The 21,021-nt window shown below is 48.9% G+C and overlaps 1 protein-coding gene across 3 annotated transcripts in view; it reads left to right on the top strand.

The window, feature by feature from the left end:
* Positions 1-17,721, top strand: part of TRMT10C (tRNA methyltransferase 10C, mitochondrial RNase P subunit) — a 150,079-nt gene extending 132,358 nt beyond the window's left edge. For all 3 annotated transcript variants that reach the window (XM_069637243.1, XM_069637245.1, XM_069637244.1), the window contains exon 2: positions 16,351-17,721. In XM_069637243.1, the coding sequence (XP_069493344.1) occupies positions 16,384-17,670 (1,287 nt within the window). In that variant the 5' untranslated portion in view covers positions 16,351-16,383 and the 3' untranslated portion in view covers positions 17,671-17,721. The remainder of the gene's footprint in view (positions 1-16,350) is intronic.
* The last annotated feature ends 3,300 nt before the right edge of the window (positions 17,722-21,021 follow it).

Raw genomic sequence — 21,021 nt, 5'->3', positions numbered from 1 at the left:
CACTCCACTCCCAATAGGTTCCAGACAAGTTAAGCTCACAAAATGAAGTGGGAGCAAAATGACACTCCAGCCATTTAAAAGCGAGCGAAAGACAAAGTTAATAGAAATTAAACCAAACCAACAGGTAAGTACTCCGGGCAATTCAGCCAGAGGAACTACAGTGATCGAATCGGGTAGAAAAGGGTTAGGGCTGAAGTCAATGGGTCAAAAGTCTTTTGCTCAAGATCACACGATTCAGTGTAGTTTGCGGTAAAGTTCGTGCCACGGATTCTGGACGAGGATGGTTGGCAGAAAAGTTAGTTCAAAGAGAAGGACAAGCCCTCTGTTTGGAGAAAGATTTCAAACACTTTCACTGTGGTTGAACGACCAACCAGATTTGCACAGTACCTTAAAACGGAGAAGCAGTAGCTGAGGCGGACTGGGGGCAGACAATTACAAGACCCTGGCCCAGCAGGGTGGGCAGAGTACTCCACCCTGCTCCTCGCAGCACGGTTCCTGAGCAGGTCACGCTGAAAACCTTCAGCTTATCTCAGGCTAACCTAGAGGTCATCCAGGGCGCTAGAAGCAAGGCTACTAGGTGCTAATATAAGAGTCTATGGTCTAGATTCTGTCATTGTTGTTATGTTACTTGGCATTTATATAGCGCTCTATATATCATTGGTATGACCTCAAAGCGCTGGTTGGTTGAACGCCCTAAGGAACCGTAGTTCTGGTCAGTAGAGATAGTGTCGTAGGGTGTGTGGGTGCACCAGATGTGTGCAGCTGATGTAATTGCCGGATGATAGCTGCGTCCTAGCGTTAGGTGTGGTGCCGAAGATATCAGTTGGATGTGTGCAGTCCGGTGGGTGGACATCCAGACTGGGCTTTGGCTGCGTTAGGCCTGAAGGACACATGTGAGCAACTAGGCCGGAATGTGCTCAGCTAGCTGCGTTTTATTAGGGTGTTGAGGTGTTCGTGGGGTCGTATTCGTATGAACAGCTAGTCCGAATTAATCAGGGGTATAGCTGTGTTCTAGTTGAATGATGGTGTATAGTAGAGAGTAAGCGTAGCAATGTGATATGATGGTTATCTTTAAGGCGCCCGATGTTAGGCAGAATAATATGCAGTACCCTTTGGGAACACCACACAAAATTAAGACTACAAGTGACAGTACAAATTCAACTTTGGTACAAGCCCATACTACACAATTAAAGTGGTAGCAATGGCTGCGCAGCCAGACGTATCTCAAGAGTAAGTGAGCAGTATCAAATAGTTACATAAAGGACAGCAATTACTATGATTCAGGCAAACACTGACTCAAGGTTTTCAAGTAAAAGAATATACATTTATTTCACTCTTCAGTTGTATAATATTGCACTATTATAAGCAGTTTCAAAATCACACTCTTAATACACCACACCACTCCCAATACGTTCCAGACAAGTTAAGCTCACAAAATGAAGTGGGAGCAAAATGGCACTCCAGCAATTTAAAAGGGAGGGAAAACAAAGTTAATAGAAATTAAACCACACCAACAGGTAAGTACTCAGGGCAATTGAGCAAGAGGAACTACAGTGATAGAATCAGGTAGAAAAGGCTTGGGGCCAAATGGGTCAAAAGTCTTTTGCTCAAGATCACACGGTTCAGGGTAGTTTGCGGTAAAGTTGGTGCCACAGATTCCAGACGAGGTTGGTTGGCAGAAAAGTTAGTTCAAAGAGAAGAGGAGGGAAAGCCCTCGGTTTGGAGAAAGATTTCAAACACTTTCACTGTGGTTGAACGAAACGAACAACCGGATTTGCACAGTACCTTAAAACGGAGAAGCTGTAGCTGAGGCGGACGTTCCTGGTAGTTCCTGCAGGCTCACGGTTCCTGAAGCAACTGTCGGACTGACAAGAAGTAGGAAGACTGGAGGGTCATGCACTACCCAGGGAAGAAACCAGCAGCAGAGCGAAATGAATAAAAGATGCGCTCCTTAAAACCCAAGCAGGGTCCGACCTTCCTGGCTATCCGGCCCACTGTAGCTCTGTACAGTGAATTTGACCAGAGGAGGGGTCCTGGCTCAGTTTGGGCGAACTGGTTGATCCCACCAGCTCAAGGGAAGAAGTTTCCTGGAGGATTTTCTGTCATCGGATTCTGAAGATTCGGACCTGCAGCAGGGCTTCACCGGGCAGTTCAGTCGTCGTAGGGGTCCTCTTCCATCAGCTCCTCGTTGGTTCTTTCGTTCCAGTGGTGACTCTGCCTTTCCAGTCCCAGAGACCTGCTTTTTATGCAGTTGACACCCCCCCCCCCTCCTCCCCATTCACACAGCCTGGCTGTCAATCACGCAGCAGGGTGGCTGTCCTGGCAAGGATAGTCACCCAGCCAATCAAACAGGAGTGCAACTTGGGTTACCAAGGGAACCCATGGCAGGGGTCCTAAGACCCCTCACTCACATCCTGCCTACCCAGACTTTCAGGTGCCTTGAGAAGCCCGCAAAAGACGGCGAACAAAGGGAAGAAAGGGACCAAGCCTGGTTTGGCGCGCACAGTAAAACACGAGAGACTTTAACAAAAAGAAATGGCGACTAAACACAGCCGCAGTCGAAATAAAATATATTTGGTCAAGCGGGTTTATGTTCAAGGCTAATAAAATAGCCTAAAACAATACCATGGTTATGTAAGATAACCGCGGTATGAAAAAATAGGGTAGTTACCACTGCCACCAGCCAAGTCTTGATGAAAAGGGAGCAAAACAGTGCTCCAAGAGACAGACACAGGGAGAAGAATTAACCCTTTCCAATACTCCATGTAAGATGGGTTGTACTAGGTATGTGATTTAAAGAGACTACATAAAGTTAATGGCAACTTTACATGTTTCTGGGAGACAGTAGTCAGTCCTAGAAAAATAGTCAGTGGGAAGTCTAAAAGACAACCCTGTGTCACTGCACTGAAGATGCTGTGTAACGCACATAAAAATGATGCTCATGGAGTAGGTGAGCCTCCAGTGCCCAAGATCACACAAATGGTAAAACCACTAACACACCAAAAACCCTTGTAAGAGTGGGGAAAAAAGGCTCACACTCTTACCAGGTGAAAACAATAAACCCTAGAAATCCAGCAAAGCTGCTGAGGGACTCATTAGGTAAGGAAAGTCAGCCATTTATGAGAATTCTCCCTAACGAGCGCTTGGTATTTCATGACCGAAGCCAAACCCAGGAGCGCTGGTGAATTCGGCCCGTTCCCGACGATGCAGAAAAAAGGATTGAGGAGTGGCGCCAGTGGACGGAGACGGGCGATCTCACGATCCCATAGCCACGCTCTCAAATATAAAGGGGAAGAACCTTTTTCTGATGAAAAAGGTTCCATCTCCCGTCCCTCGCGAGGGACGCCCGTACATCATGGAGGAAAGGGGATGGGACGTAAGAGTAATTTTGGCTATTTTTGATAATTGTAAATTAACTTTTGTTCTAGAATATTAATGGCCTTGTTCTGTTTATAGATCCTAAAACTCCTATTCTAGTCTTTTTATTAATGGTATAGTCATGGAAATCTCTAATTTGGAAGCCCATGCTCCCGTTGTGAATGGTCAACACATGGGTATTTTGGTCTTCGCAGCTGTTGCAATAATTATCTGAAAAATGGCTATGGGCCTCAAGAAACAAACATTATTTACAGACCTATGTGATTGACAAAGTTTATAAAGTACACTGAAAGAAATTCCATGGTATGTTGCTGAAGGAGGAAAACAAAGTACCATTTTATGATTATTTTGACCTTCAATTTAGTGGAAACTTAACTTGAAGGGATGCAAGCCTAAAATCAAATGTAACCCTTGTTAAACATGAAGGAACAGTATTGAAAGTTGCTTGAGAGCAAGGCCATAGATTAGTAAAGCCAGCACTAATCGTTTACAAAGACAAAGCTAGGCAAGCTCCGACCTATGAAGCAGAAATTTGGGGTAGACTCTTTAAAACAAACTGTAAATGCATTTCTCCAGCATGGGGTCTATTCCCTGTCAGGCTGGGAATCCTCAGTAAAATAAAAAAACAGTTTCACTTTAAAACTGTATTTCTCCTATAAACCAATCGTTGTCCTCTGGGTCACACTGCCCCCATCCAATGGCAGTCCTCTCCCTAAGCTCCACCCCTGGTGGCAATCTTCCGATTTTTACCACACACTTCAGTTTTGGGAGTACTGTTTGTGCTCTCTAAGCAATTTTCCTAATATTTAGAATGTGGTTTTTTTTTTTTTTTTTTTTTGTGTGTGTGTGATTTATCGTTCGGCCAGAGGTGATACCGGCAGCGGGGATTCACTGTTGAAGATTAAACTACACTGAGGATCTTTTGATCAGAAAGCCCAGGCTTGGGCCTACTTTGCGCCTTTTCACCATGACCGAGGAGAAGAGATGCTTCTTCAAACTCTGCGTAAAATGTCGACTAAGGAACGTTTTTGTGGTGGATCGACACAACAAATGTCTTTACTGCCTGCATCTGGACCATGAGGAGGAAGGATGCACGGTCAGCTGTGGTTTTTCGAAAAAGACCAAGTATAGAATTGCTACAGCCGGCTGGCGGTGTGGTTACTTACAATGGGTAAGGCCTCTGATTCGGCCTCTGGGCATGGTCATTCTTCCCCAGGACCATCCCGTCCCACAATCAAATTCCCTCCGAAAAGATGTCGAGGACTCCCGGGCTGTGGGGGTCCAAAAGACGGCAAGGCTGCACGGAACTGATCCCACTGGGTTTGCCTCCACTGCGGGTCTTGGCTCAGGAAGGACAAAGTTGCCATCGCCGGCCACATCCACTGTGAACCTACTGGTAAGGGGCGCCCTCTCTGAGTCTATTACCTCTTTTGAAACACTACATGCCATCGGAGGACAAGGCGATGAAGGAGAAACCCAAGGTTGGCCCTTCGTTGCCTCCTTTGGCGTCTCAACCAGCCAAGACAACACCAACGGCCATGACTAGATCGACGACTGCTGTTACCACCCCTTGTCGACAACTCCACTGACAGCCTTGGCACATTTTATACTAGCTCCGATGAGGTTGACGACCTGCCTGAGGGCTACTTCCCGGACCACGAAGGGGGCCAGTGACCCTTGATATAAGTGGGTCCCTGCGGGGTGAACCCTATCATCTACCTCTCTAGAAGAAAAGCGTACCAGCCCGGAGCCTCCCACTCATTTCTTCCTACACCTCAGCCCAGGGACGTTTCATTGGACATTCTGACCAGGCTGGTATCAGAAATTCAGCAGAGACCGCTGCCCACACTGGCCCTGCTCGATCTATAGTTCTATAAGTCTGCTTTCCGAAAGCCGTTATAGGTGCAAACACAAGTCAAATGACCCTGCTGGTTGAGGCGCCAACCGACACCACCGCTGCCTCCACCTCAGGATTTGACCCTAACAGGGGATCCCTCCACGCACCCAGACACTGATACAGCAACAGACACCGACGAGGCCGATGGCTTTGTGCCAGTGGACGGAGAGCCTGCAGGCGCTGATGACCCGCACAGGGCCTCTGTCGGATAAGGTTGGCTCCTTCCACGCAGTGATGTCCAGGGCCTCTGAACTTTTTCAACTTGTGCCTGAGGAGATGAAAAAAGTGTTTCTTCATCAGTGTCGCAAGTCCAGGCAGAGGATCTTTGTTGGATAATATCTGGGATGATGGCCTTGCGCTGTTGCAGAATCCGGGCAGCGCCCTGCCCAGGCAGGACAGGCTCAAAGAAATTCCGAGTCAGGACTGACTCGGGCCCTCAAGTGCCTGAGGTCCCAGCCTTCACCCTTGGTCTCAGCCACGACCAGGATACACTCTGCGAACCAGTCATCGTCCATGGTACCCTCTGACCAGGAGGCAAAGAAGCTGGACTCTGAGGGAAGAGGATTATCTATACGACTGCCTGCACCATTAGGGCCGCTAATGCCCTGGTCATTTTGTCCTGCTATGACCAGGAGCTCTGGTATAAGTTGGGCCCTATTCTGGACTTCCTACCTGACTGCACGAAGGCAGAAGCACTTGAGCTGTTCCAGGGGGGGGGGTGGAGGGGGTAGTGGCCTCGGATCATGCCATCGCAGTGGACATCAAGGTCACCGGATTCTGTCAGATGGGAAACGGTGTCTCTTCGTCGACGGGGATGGCTGAAAGCCACCAATTTCAGGCCGGACGTTCAGTCTAAGGTGTTGGACGTGGGATTAGATGGGGAAAACCTGTGTGGCAAGACGGACGACAAGTCTCTTCAAATCCTCAAGACTGACAGACGCCACGTTCGCTGGGTGCCTTGCAGCAACGTCGGTCGTCATCCTTTCGTTCCTCGAGGGGGGAAAACCCAGCAGGTCCTCACAGGGCTACACCACCCCTTTAAAAGCAGCCTTCCCACTCCACAACGCAAGAGGCGTACAGAGACTGCTTGCCAGCATACAGCAGCGGAGGACTGCGCTGGTGCCTGCAGTGCATTGAAATAGGCCTAAACCGGCCATGGACTCAAGCCCCCACTTGTGTAACCCAGTGAGAGGCCAGCTGGCGAGGTTCGTCAGCGCATTGAAGACCATCACCATGGACAGATGGGTGCTGGACGTGCTCGGACAGGGGCACACCTTGAAGTTCCAACACAGGTGTCCTCGTATTCCCCCTGTAGTTTAACAAGAACAGCACGTGGTGCAGCTGCTGCAGGAGGTCCACAGCATGTTCAAGGGGGGGCGATAGAACCCATTCGCCAGCTCCTTCGGGGTATACTCCAGATACTTTGTGGCTGAAAGAAGACCGGAGAGTGGAGGACCATCCTGGACCTGAGACCCCTCAACAAGTTCTTGAAGTCCCAGAAGTTCAGGATGGTCAAGTTGCAGCACGTACTTGCCCATATGGAGGAGGGCGAATTCCTGGTGTCTCTGGACCTGGAGGACACCTACTTCCCCATCCATCGAAAGTACTGCAGGTTCTGTGGTTTGTGGTTGAAGGGTGGCACTATCCGTTCAAGACACTTCTCCTGGGCCTGAAGATGGCTCTGAGGTTCTTCACGAAGTGCTTGGCTCCAGTGGCGCGCATATTCGTCTCGAGGGCATCCACGTCTACCCTTACCTGGACTATTGGCTAGTTCAATCCTGCTCCCGTGAGCCAGCACACAGCAAGAACCATGCATTCGCTGACTGATCTGGGATTCTCCAAACATTATCCAAAGTCCTGCTTGGAGCCATCGCACAGCGCTCTGGGAACCCGACTCAACGCAGTGACTTGCCTGGCATCTCCCTCGTAAGAGGCATCCGAAGGAAGGTGCAGCGCCTGTCTGTGCGATTGGCTACTACGAGAGCCATCAAGTCGCTGTTGGTATGATATCCTCCTGCATCAACCTTGTCCTCCTTTGCAGACTACAGAGGAGGCCTCTCCAGGAGTTTCTGGATGCGAGGTGGCTACACGTCTCTGTATCCTGAACGGACAAGATCGCTCTCAACGAGGAATACAGTGGAGGGTTGTGCGCTCTCATCTCACGCAGGGGGTGGGGGGGCATTCCAAATCCCTCCTTACCAGGAGACGGTCACCATGGACGCTGCTCTGGTAGGTTGGGGAGCTTACATCGGACAGTTGCGTGCCAGAGGCCTCTAGCTACCAGAAGAAAAGACACTTCACATCAACGTCCTGGAGCTCCAGGCTGTCTTCTGGGCTCTCAAGTCCTTTCTGCCATCGCTGAGGGACATGGTGCTGAGGATCTTTACGGACAACACCACCACCGTGTTTTACATCCGGAAGCAGGGCGGGACGTGCTCTCCAGCACGGCACTGGGACATTCGTCAGGACATGTTTCTCGTCACTTTTCACTCACTGAGCAGGGATCTACGTTCTTGCGACGAGTGGGAACTTCACCAGGACCAGGTGGCTCTGCCATTCCACGAACGGGGTCAACCGCAGATTGACCTTTTCACGATGGCGACGTATTCCAAGTGTCAGAAGTTCGCAAGCAGGTTCCTGCAGCCGAGTGAGTAGCATGGGGGATGCATTCTCGTTCCCGTGGGAGGGAGTGTTCCTATACACTTTCCTCTGTTCCCACTCCTAGGAGTGATCAACACACTTTCAGTGTCACTGCAGGATGTTACTCATTGCTCTGGCACGGCCGCAGCAAATCTGGTATCCAGACCTGCTATCTGTCGTCTGTTTTGTCCATCAGGCTGCCACTACTTCTGGACCTTCTCTACAGAGAGGGAGGAGTGATTCTGCACCACGACCCAGCATCGCTGAACCTCAGGGCCAGGCTCCTGCAGCCCTAGAGTTTGGACATTATTCTTTACCTGCGAGTATAAGGACATCCTGGTGAGTGTAAGGACATCTTGGCCAAGGCCAGGGCCTCTTGAACATGGACATGTTACAGCCATAAGTGGAAGCGTTTCTTGGTGTGGTGCCGGGCTCAGATTACCCCTTCTGCGTGTCACAGCCCCGCAGGACCTACCATACCCGCTTTCTTTGGCCAAGGCTGGACTAGCTCATGCCTCTATCAAGGTGCACCTGGCCGCCATACCCCGTTACACCAGGTAGACAATCTGTTTTCACACACTCATCAAGGAGTTCCTCAAAGGACTCTGCAGGACCATTGTTCCGCCGGCAAAGGCTTCTGCCCTGACTTGGGAGCTCAGTGTTGTTTTGACTAAGCTCATGGAGGTGTCCTTTGAGCCGATGCATCAGGCTCCGCTCAAGTTTCTATCGTGGAAGACTGCTTTCCTTGTGCCGCACCTCGGCCAGGTGGGTTGGGGAGATCCAGGCCCTGTCGTGCAAGCAGACTTTCCTTCCACGCTTCAAAGGTGGTACTGCGTACACACCCCACCTTTATGCTGAAGGTGCTGTTGAGTTACACCTCAACGAGACTTTGGTGTTGCCCGTCTTTTTCCCGATCTGTCGTCACCAGAGGAAAGGGTCTTGCATTCGCTGGACCTTGCTCGTGCCTTAAACTTTTACGTGGCATGCACAAAGAGCTTTCGGAAGACTTCTCATATGTTCGTATGTTTTTTGGACCTGTGAATCACAGCAATGCCTTGTTGAAGGCTTCCATCTACAGGTGGCTCTCAGGCTGCATCATGCACTGTCATCAACTGGCTAGCAGGCTGCTGCCGGGCCGGCCAAGAGCCCACGCCACCAGAGCCATCGCAGCAACAAGGTTGATTCTCTGGTGTGCCCCTGCTCGACATCTGCAGGGCTACTGCGTGGAGGTCCACGCACACCTTTGCAGGTTCTACCGCGTCAACAGGGATTCCAGGGAGGAGTCCAGAGTCGGCCAAACTGTGTTACACAACCGGTTCATTTGAGGCGAGTCTGTTCCAGGGGTGAGTGTTTATTGCTTCTGTTGATCCTTGCCACCTCCCGTAGTTGTGTATATGTACTGCTGTGTAATCGTTATTCATGAGCATGTGATTCCATGCCAGACCCGTGCTGGAGAGCAATAGTTACAGGTAAGTAACTTAAACCTTTTTAAGCAGACCTTGGCTCTTCACTAGGAATTGGTGTGGTTACCAATTGAGGCACTATTCACATTCTGATTACTTTTTATACTGGCTGAAGTTCCATACGGACTTAAATCTTACTGTTCATAGACATGATATCTCTGATCTCTTGAACCAAAATAGAATCTTACAAGTCCATTGGTTCAGATATGTGGTGACTACCCTGTTAGAAATTGGAGAAGCCACCTTTTGGAATAATCCCAATGTTCAAATAAGAACTATAGCACTTTAGTTAAAGAAAAATACTGTTCATGCTTTCCAGAGAAAATATTGTTTAATTGTTCTAGCTACGCTCCATTTCTAACCAATTTACCTGTGAAAGAATCATCTTATTTTCAGCAATACCTACATCTTGGAACTAGTCATTTTAACAGATCTCTTTTAGTAAAACTAAGGCTATGCATTTTATCTACTGCTGGCTTGTTGAATTTGAATTTGAACTTGGAATGGTCTGATCTCTGCTTTGGGTGCAGACTGTATTCAGAAGCTCTTCAACCTTTTCTGTTTTTATGCCTTGCATATAACCAATATACTGAAAGTATTTGCAACCTTGGTTGAGGAAGGAGGGCATAACACATTCTGCCATGTTCCACTGCAGGTTCCTAGTGGTGGAGGATTGTAGATTTGCTGTTTCAAAATATCTTTTATATGCTTAGCCTAGGAGAGCTTAATATCTTTTTTATATCTAATTTGATTGTTTGACTTAAATATGTAACTATCACACTTATGTCTTGATACAAATGGTAATATTTTATTTGTTATTGTATGCTTTTATGACAGTTGTCAAAATAGAGCTGAGGGATGCAAGATGGCCACCGGCACCAGATGGATGTGCCGGGAGCAGCACACCATGCCCAAAGGTCTTCATAGGGTTCCCCACCACCCCAAGACCATTGTGCTGACCCCTGGCGCAGCAGAGACACATGGCTTAAGGACAGAAGTGAATTTGAGTGTGTGGAGACCTGCCGAGCCGCTCATACATCCAGAGCTCAAGCGGCCTATGAGGAAAAGCTGCAGCGGCCTGCTGGCATGCAGCTTAGTGTGGTGGGGCGGGAGTCGGATGGCTCTGTGTATGCTGGCAGCAGACCAGCCCAGACAGGTGCTGCGTGGCGGCTGTGCAGGAGCTGTTGGGGTCTTGAGCCCTGGAATTCTAGACCATGGTAGACCTGGAGCCCAGAGAGGCTGGGCACATGTTGAAAACAAAGGCGAAGGGCCAAAAGCAGGTGCTGGGGGCCGTAGAACCAGTGGGCACGATCTCCACAATATGGGCCTGAGTGAGGCAAGGGGGCCAAACAAGGCAGTTCCTGACATGATGGACCAGGGGAAGCAGACGGTGAGGGGGACGAGCGTGCCTCTATCCCGGGAAGACCTGCATAGTGAAGGTTGAGGCTTCAGTCAACATTAACCATAGCTTTTCACTAACCATTCCAATTGTTGCGAGTGGACCTCAATTCAGGGCTGGCAGAAATACGGCAGGAAGAAAGGGCCAACTAGGATAAAGAACTGGCCTCCTGGAAAGTGGCCTCCAGGAAGTGGAGGAAGACCCGACGGAGCATGGGGAGGCAATAGAATGGTTAAACCTGGCCACCCAAAACCTGGAGTTAGAGATGGAGGACATGGAAAACGGTTCAAGGAGGATTAAAAACCTGATGGAATCGGTTGCCAATGGGGACTTAAAGGTTCAAGTCCAGCAGATATTTGCGGGCCTCTTGGAAACCGTGGCCCCAGATGAAAATTGGTCTGGATTGTATCCACAGGACAGGGGGTGGGGGCTTGGGTACAGCATAACTCAAGGCCACAAGACGTCCTGTCTGCTTTTACGCTCTACATGATGAAGGAGGCGGTCCTGCGAGCAGCAAGTGCGAAAGAACAAGTGCTGTATCCGTGGTCTCATTCAACTATTGCAGGATCTGGGATGCAGTACATTGCTCAAGAGGCGGCAGATGGGCCTGGTGGTCACGGAGCTGGCCCGCAGAATACGTTACAGATGGCCTTTCCAGATTGGACAATTTATTTTTATTTTTTGTGTGGGAGGGCGCTCAAACGTATTACTACTTGCTACAGCAGAACCTAAGAGAAGATCCTTGAGGCCACGGGAGAACTGTGCACGTGGAGAGCCCTGCTGCGGGGCCCTCAGCCGAGGGAGATAGAGGGGTTTGCAGTAGGCCAGGGAAAAGAAAATTGAAGCTAGCAAGGGCTAAATCCTGGAAATAGCCGTATCTGACTGGGTTGTGGGAATTAATGGGTTGCAGGGTGTTCGGAGCGCGGGAAGACGTTCCATCTTGATTACCGCGAGGGTGGAAGTGCCCAGTGAGAGGTCCAGTGTGGGAGGGGGTGGTTTAAGGGAGGGGAAGGGGCATCCCAGTGTTGGGGTGGGGGGGGGGGGTCAGGGTGGGGGAGTTCTCAGGGGGAGAGTGGGAAGGTACCACTGGTTTGGGACCGGTGCAGGGAGCCTGGGGCGCCAGTAGGGGCAGGAAAAGGGGGCAAATGTTTTTAGAATGAGGGATGTTAACAGAGGAGGAGATGAGCAGAACAGGGGAGGCAGGAGGAAGAGGTGGGGTCAAGGTGTGTTGGGTCATTGGTGCTCTGGTAATGTGAACATGCAAGTAGGCGATGCATAACGTGAGGGGACCCAACTCGCCCCTCAAAATAAAGCCATAGCTGTTTACGAGCTATTCTGGCACTTCAGACCTCAGGAGGTTGGTCTCCTGATCAGGCGGGACTGACACCAAGGGGATTCTCGCAGATTATCCATGCCTCGGGTCCAAACAAGGCATGCAGGGTGGCCCTGGCTCTTCACGATGCAGTTGACTTTAGGATAAGAGCTACTAAGGTTGACAAAGTGGGCAGGGTTGTACTTGTGGGAGATTCCATACACAGTAGCACCAATATATGCCCCCAACTCAGGGCAGGAAGGGTTTGAGGGAAGTCTGAATACATTGGAGGAGTTTGCTAAAGGCCATATGATACTGATGGGTGATTTCAACATAGCCTGGTCCCAGGATCTAGACTAGACTGGGACACAAAGGGTTCAGCCCACAAGGGAGGGTGGCATCCAAGCTGCTGAGGGACAGGTTTGATGCCCTGGGTGTTATGGATGCCTGGAGAGAGAGGCACAGACAGGGAGGGCTTCACAATCTCGTATTGATTATATTTGGGTATCTGACCCCTATTGGGACCGGTAATGGATGTAGAGGTGGGCCCTCTCTGCACAGCAGACCATGCAGTGGTCTCCATGGCTTGCACCCTCACCGGGCGCAAGGCGGCGTTGTGGCGCTGAACATTACCAGGGGAACTGCATAGGGACCCAATCGTAAGGGAAACCCTCGAGAACAAGATCAGGTATTTTCTTGGACTCCATGTCGCCGCAGACAAGGGGAGAGCACCCGCTGGGTTGTGCTTAAAGCGACGCTCAGGGGAGAGCGAATTGTGGCATGGGCAGCAAGGGACAAGCACTTGAGGGCGCTAGAGGTACAGCTGGAAGCGGAGGTTGATGCAATCAAGAAGGCTATGTCGGGAGCGCCGACTAGACTGCCCATGAGGGAGTATCGCCAGGCAGTGGGCCAGCTCAATGTCCTTAGAACATGGCAAGGTCCCGATTTGTCTGCCAGCGATACAATGCCATGGGCAATAAGGTGGATAGGTTACTAGCACATTTGTTGAGGGGGGCATCGTCCAGCAACACTTAACGGCAATAAAAGATGGCCCAGGGCTTTGGCACTCTCAGAGGCGGTTCAGGAAGTCTTTGCCCATTACTACGGGGACGGCACTCTCACAGAGGAGATTCAGGAATTCTTTGCCCATTACTACAGGGACCTATATCTTTCCCAGAACCCACCAGGGTCACTGCAGGAGGACTGCCTAAGCGGGGTCAAACTAACTGAATTGGGAGGCGAGGCAAGGAAAGATTTGTGGCTGGAGATAACGGAGGAGGCGGTAAGGAAGGTTATTTCAGTGCTCCCCCCGGACCCCACCCAATAAATCACCTAGACGTGTATACCGCAGCTTTCTTCATAAACCTTTGGGCGAATCCTTCTCCCCCCACCTAACACGACTATACAATCACTTTTGGGACTCTGCCCGTATCTCGCAATTTGTGATGGGGTGACAAACATTCGATAATTAGACTTATAGCACACCTGGTGGAGAAGGCCCATAAAACTGGCCTTCCAGCCGCCTCCTTTCCCTTGATGCAGAGAAGGCCTTCAACCGCGTGGAATGGGAATTTATGTTCAAAGTGATGGATAGGATGGGTCTGGGTAGGGACTTTATGCGTATGATTCAGGTGAATTATAACACCCCACTGGCCCATCTTTCTATCAATGGATCCTTATCCAGGTGCTTCAGTCTGAGTAGAGGGACCAAGCAGGACTGCCTCCATGCCGCCTGATCTATGCTATATACCTAGAGCCTTTCCTACAGTTACTGCGGGAGTCTAACGAGGTACACTGGATATCTTTTGGAGGAGTCCAACATACAGCTGCAGCCTTTGGCGACGACATGCTCCTTACACTCACGAAGCTTGAAGAGTCGGTGGGGGCTTGTAGGAGGATGCTAACAGAGTTTGGGGTGGTCTTATGATCAACATATCCAAGTTGGAACTGCTCAGTCTCACAGTGAAGGGGGAGAGAGGTGGAGGATCTGAAGGCTGTCCCGCCATTCATTTGGAGCCGGGGGGGTGGGGAGAGGGGGTTGAAGGAGGGGGGGGGGGGTCTGATACCTGGGAATTAACATAACCTCTCCGCTCCCAGGGTGTTACCTGGCCAACTATCCAGCCATACTGACTTCATAAAAGGGGATCTTAGTAAATGGAAAACACAAGTATTTCTTGGTTAGGCAGAATGACGGCAGTCAAGATGGTCACGCTTTCTTGTTCGCTCTACCTCTTGCAAGCCCACCCTTTTGCCAGTACCCAACAGCTTTTTTTCAGGACCTGGGGAAGATCACTGGCCAGTTAATCTGGGAAGGTAAGCATCCACAGCTTAACCCCAGCCTTCTGATGTCCACCAGGGTGGGAGGGAGGACTGGTCCTCCCTAATTTCTAGCAATACTGTGAGGCGTCCCAGATCTGCATCATAAGGGAGTGGCTCTCAAGAAGCGGGGAGAAACTACGGGTAGCAATGGACTGGGCGGTAGTGAGAAGGGACCTGCAAGAGATTCTGTGGCTCCCGCATCCACATAGACACCTGTATCTAAGTGCCGAAACAAGGTTTGTGGCTGACGCACGGGACAATTTAGCTAAGGTATGGGATCACAACTTTTCCATCCCAATTTACTCAGCTGTACAATAATCCAAACTATTATCTTGAAATGGATCCGGGGGCTTTCGTCCAATAACAAAGGGGATGCCATATAATCCTGGATATGTTCTAGGGTCTTACTATAAGACCTTTCCAGGATTGTAAATGATGTTTTTGGTGGTGGTGGGGGGAATGAAATACTGCGCTATTTCCAGATGAGGCATTGGCTGCTAGATTTAGTTAGCAAGAAGGCAGCAACACACCCGTTTACTCAGTTTGGAAAATACCTTGCAACACATGATGGCGAAAGGTGCCTTATCTCGAGTCTTTACAAAGTATTAGCAGTCACCCCACCACTCCTCTTCTCCCTCCCACCCCCCACCTGTGACCCCCTATGCAGTGTGGCCAAATTTGGGGGCATTGGGAGCTGACTATTGGGTGGGAGCTGGATAGGAGTGATTGGGAAAGGCTGTGGTCACTGGTGCCTAAGATGGTTAAGGCTTCTCAGCTACAGGAGTGTTGGTATAAACTGATGGTCGTGTGGTTTTACATGCCAGTCCGTCTCCACAGCATATACCCTGAGCCATCGAAGCTGTGTTGGGGGGATTGGTGGGGGAGGGATTGCTGGGGGAGGGGGGCTACTGGTCCCACATATGGTGGAGGTGCCCTAAAATGGAGCCTTTCTGGAGAGGAGGGAATCTTCACTGATGCTGCCCCCGGAGGAGTGTTAATGGGGGTGGATGCTGGGATGCAGGGGGAAGAAACCGGGGGTCAGAGGGAGGCCTGAACAGTACTTAATTTGGCAGCAATGCTCCTTATAGCGCAGCGTTGAAAGGGGGCAAACTCCACCACAGTACAAGACTGGTTACGGAACATGTGGTCGTTTGTGGCACTTGAGTGGGCAACGTATGCAATCAACAATAACTTGGCATGCTTCGGCTACAGACTCGGCTCACATCCTTGCTTTCCTGAAGTAAGACTTTAAATCCCAGTGTTGCCCTCTGCGCTTGAAATTGCTAGACTAATCTTAAACTGCTTGTTGGGTCTCCTGCTTTTCTTCTAGGTTGTATGGCTGTACCTGCCTGGGTGGGTGGGGGCCGAGGGGGGGGGGGCGGAGGAGGGAGGTATCGGTAAAGTTATGCAAGTTTGAAGGTGTGGGGTTGCAAATTGTATCTTTTGCTGCTGATCATTAATAAACAGTTTACAAAAAAAAGAGTTCCACTTCATATCATAGCTGTGGCTGGGTTAAGAGGTCACTCATAGGTTCCAAACGCTGAACCCATGGATCACCGCTACTTTGGTGCTGCCTCACGCAAGTAAAGTGTTGCTCAAACTCTTAACCCACAGATATTTAGATGTTCACTTTATTGTTGTGTTTTCTAAATGGATCAATTCTTTTTTTCTAATCACTTTTATTTTTCTAAAGCAAGAAAGTGTATTCAAATTAATTGTTATAGTAGCAGTTAAAGCTGTGTGTGCAGGTCTTGAAACTTGTTGGTTGGGCGCAAGAGTGATGTGATAAACTATCAATAATTGACTTGGTTTTTGCGCGATTCACGAAAATGTGCCTGCATCAGTTGGCACGTGAGCATAATTTGCTTTAGTTTAAGTAGAACTAGAGCAATTGTTTCAAGTTTTATAAAGTACAAACTCATTTTGTCTCTTTATTTTTCAGGTATATGCTTTGAATGACAGATTGCGCTTTACAATGGGGTTCTTGGGCACACTTCTCAGAGCTGTTACCCGTGGAGCTGCCCTTTATCCCATAATGCAAGAGGGGGTCATGCATGGTTTGCTTGCAAGACTGATGTATAGACACATGTCTTTTCGAACTCTGCATTTGTCAACTAGAATGAGGAAGGAAGACACAAAGTCACAGCTCACTCAAGAACTAGACCTGGATGGATGGAAGTCTCTGATGAAATCGGACAGCCCAGAAGCTGAAAGCAAAACGGTTTCAGACAGTAAAGAGGAAACTTCTTTGAATGCAATGAGGGAACTCGTAGAGATGTGGAGGCTTGCTGGGAAAATGGTCCCAGAAAACATCAGTGAAGATCAGCTGAGGGTACTTGTAGAACTGCCCACAAAATCGTCAAGAAAGAAATTCCTAAAACACTTAACAATCAAGGAAGGTTATAAGAAGTCTCAGAAAGCAAAGAAGAAGTTGAAGGAAATCAGGAAAGTAGAGGCATTGCATGCAAAAGAAAGCAAAGAAGAGAGCGATGTCAGGAATACATATTTCATGCAGTTCTGGCAAAAGTCTATGGATAACATGAACAATGCTAGGGCTGCCCAGTCTATGGTTTTTGGCCAACCTTTAGTGTTTGACATGTCCTACAGCAACTACATGTCGCAGCGGGAACTGGACAACACAGTGAGTCAGCTAATGGAAAGTGAAGGCTGTAACAGGAGGTCATCCGACCCTTTCCACATTCACTTCTGCAACTTAGAAAATTATGGACCATATCATAAAGCATTTCTAAAGCGCTACCAAGATGCTTGGGACAAATTGTTTTTGACTGCCACAGAGAAGTCCTACATTGATGTTTTTCCAGCAAATGAACTGATTTACTTGACTGCGGACTCCCCCAACGTAATGAAGACATTTGAGCATGATAAAGTTTACATCGTTGGTTCACTGGTGGACAAATGTCAACAGACTGGATTATCCTTGGCCAATGCAAAGCGTCTGAAACTGGCAACTCTTCGACTGCCCCTTGAGAAGTACCTGCAGTGGGAGGTTGGTGCTAAAAATTTAACACTTGACCAAATGACCCGTATTTTGTTGACTCTTAAAGACACTGGTGATTGGAAGCATGCTTTGGAGTTTGTTCCAAAAAGAAAACACGATGGTTTTGTAGATCCTTGCCAATTGGATATCTTAAGAAGAAAGAAGGTCTATGAATTTGCAGCTAATAGTAAAAAGGTGTCCAAGATACCAACTAGTTTAGCTCCGAAATCTACTGGAAGAAAGTGGTGGGAAGAAGACAATTGAATCTGTACAACCATAAAACTTTCATGTTTTAAAATAAAAATGTAATGGCAAGCTAATGATTCCTGACTTCTATAATAGCTCAACATGCTGTCCCAGAGAACCATGACCTACTGATCTGAATATAGTAAATGCAAAAAATGTAGGGGTTCAACAAGTTGCATCATGTTTTAGCTCTCAGTAGAGCCATGAACAGGGTGTTGTGGGTGGAGAGGGGGATGACTGCATCATGGTGCGCACAGTTTCATTTAAAATAAAGGCAGAACAAACGCAACTCCCCTATGTAGTTGGCCCATTTCACTAACTTGTATTACACTCTAAGGCCTTACTACTTTTACAGGTTCCATTTTGCTGTTATGTAGCAGTAGCTACTATTTGGGAATTGTATGCCTTTTGGAGTTATTGCTTTGTACACCACTTTAAAGTATCCTACATTCTCAACATTTACTGATGTTTATTCTGCTTCATGCTAAAGTAATGTCATTTTTGATCAGAGTAAATGCTTTTTTTTCCATCCTATTGGAACTAGTAGCTATCAAAGATGCTGTCCTCAGCTGTGGTCCGGAGGCTGCTAAGAGTGCCTGGTCCGGTCTGTAGCTGCATTGGCGGCAGGGTCTGTTGCACCTTTTGTATATACAAAGCTCCCCATGCACATGCTTCTTATGAATATATAGAAATAGCCCTTGTACACTCTATTGCCCTTGCCCAGGTAATTGGATACAGTCATTTCTCTTGGACATTTACTTTACATATAATTAGTAGCAGTTGATAAATACAAGTGTTCCCACAATTGCAATTTCCAGAATGTATTAGCTCTGTAAGCCCAACCCGCGAGAACTTGCTGTCCCAGCGGTATGGGGTCTTCTGGCGATCCCAAATTCTGCTCCTACAGACGCACCGTCTTCATTCTGCTAATTCTTCCACCAAGGCTGCCCAGGTGAGTGATCCAGCAACAAGGACCCCCCTTGGGCTTGTTTGAACTTTTTTAAAAAAAATTCGGCCTCCCCGAGCCTTGAAGCTCGCCCAGACCCTCCCCAGCTCAATCCACAAACCCTCCCGCCTCCCGGACCGCCTTCCTCTTCCCTGATTGGTCCAGCCCTCGTCTGTGTGGGGCGCTGGTGTCTGGCACTGCCTGCGAGTGCCTTCTTCCACCGAGGCTGCCCAGGTGAGTGATTCAGTGTTCAGTGTTGCCCCCGTCTGTTGCTGCTATCTGGTATATTTTTTTGTGTGTATTTGTCGAAGGCCCCTAATAAACCCTCTCCAACGCCCTCTTTCTGCTTCTCCTTCCCCCCCTGCCTCCTGTCTCTCTCTCCCCCCCCCCCCCCACCCCTTGCTCCCATTGGCACTCTCAGCCCTCATCACCGTTCCTCCCAGGGTAGCCCTCTGCCCCTGCAGCTAAGGGCCCTAAGGCCAAGGGAGGCTCCAACAGAGGCGGCTCCAAGAGGTGGCAGCAGGGGAAGCAGTGACAAGCTGTCAACCATCAACTACAAGGACCAATAAGGTAGGAGTGGCCGGGGTCAGGAGTAAGGGTAACCACCATACCCCAGATTCCGAACCACTTACCAAACCCATAATAAATAAGGTGATTACTTCCCACTGCATCCCTCTCACCCTCAACTTCGAGAAAATGTTATCATTACTCAAGACTGTATCAATCTGACCAGCTAGGCACAGACACCAGCCCCCCCCCCCCCCCACCCTCCCTCCTCACCCTCCCCCGCCCCCACCTCAATATAGACCTTACAGGTCTCTCAAACCCAACAGGGCCTCTGTGTCCAAATTGCATTGGGTGATAGCTAGATTGCATTGATAGGCCTCTCTCCCACTATACAGGTCTATCGAATCTAGTAGGGGTTCTATTTATAAATTGAATTGTGACATCTAGATTGCACTGATGGGCCTCTCTCCAACTATTCAGGTCTCTCACATCTAGTAGGGGTTATATTTCCAAATTGGATTGTGTGAGATCTAGATTGCACCAATGGGCCTCTCCCACTATACAGTTCTCTCAAATTTAGCAGGGCACTCTGCGTCCAAATTGCATTGTGTGATAGCGATATTGCATTGATAGGCCTCTCTCCCACTATACAGGTCTCTCAAATTTAGCAGGGCTCTGTGTCCAAATTGGATTGTGTGATATCTAGATTGCATTGATGGGTCTCTCACACTATACAGTTCTCTCAAGCTTAGTAGGGGTTCCAGTTCTAGATTGCACAGTACGATATTCAGATCTCATTGACCGATCCTTAGACGGGTCTCCCAAACCCTGTTGATCAACTCACCCCGAAAGGGCAACGGAACCCTCCAGTGAATTACTGTGATGTGACACGACACCCTGATTAGAGGTTAATAAGGCATATATCCTAGCTACGCCCCTCCAAATAACCCTTCAACTAGTAGATATCCTCCCTAAGCCCTCACTGCTTACTCACTCCAGTGAACCACCTATACGGAGACGGACACTAAAGAGAGCCACTGAGAACACCTAACGATATAACCCCTAATCACCTCCCCTACCCCTCTCTAGCCAGCAATTGAACGAGCCGACCAACATCAGCCAGAAATACCACCCACAGACGGAGACCTAACTGATAGCGGACAACCCTCCACGCACATTACGACACCACAAGACAACCAGACCAAAGCAGAACCAACTGGACAGCAGCAAACAAAGACTAAACAACCTCTTACAATGCCGCGCAAACGACCCATCCCGAGAGAAAGGAATATAGAAGAAGCAACAAACACTCCGGAACAGCAACAAAGATCCACCACTACAGAACGCACCCCCCGATGTCTGGAACAAGAATAGAACCAACACTGAGAGAAGAGACAAATCCTTCTACTTAACTCCTTACCTCGCCGACCACGGTTCACCAGAGCAAACCAACCCAATGCTAAAAGCCGCATTATCAAACCACCCCACACAATTGCGCAGAAGGATGAATAACACAAGTAACAACAAACATACCTCCGATGCGATAACACTTCATCACCAAAGCAAGAAGAACTTCAAATCAACAACCACAACTCATGGAAGACGAACCCGATAAACATAAACCCAAGACAGAACCTAGAAGAACTTTTCAAAGAGGCCAACACCCCAAAACCCACGCCTCAGCAAGAGTTCGACCAGGAAGGAAACCCCAACACACGACCTCAACAAGAAAATGCAACCCAAACAACACCCCCAAACTCAACTGCAATCTTATAAACGCAAGATCCATGTCAAAACACTCAACAGAGATCTTCGACCTACTCTATGACAACCGCATTGACATCCTGTTCATCACAGAAGCATGGCTGGACGACAACTACAAAATCACACTCCAAAGATGCCTTCCAACCAACTTC

Source organism: Ambystoma mexicanum, chromosome 7p, assembly GCF_040938575.1.
Source record: "Ambystoma mexicanum isolate Mex_15411 chromosome 7p, UKY_AmexF1_1, whole genome shotgun sequence".
Lineage (NCBI taxonomy): Eukaryota > Metazoa > Chordata > Amphibia > Caudata > Ambystomatidae > Ambystoma > Ambystoma mexicanum.
This window is presented reverse-complemented; position numbering and strand designations above follow the sequence as displayed.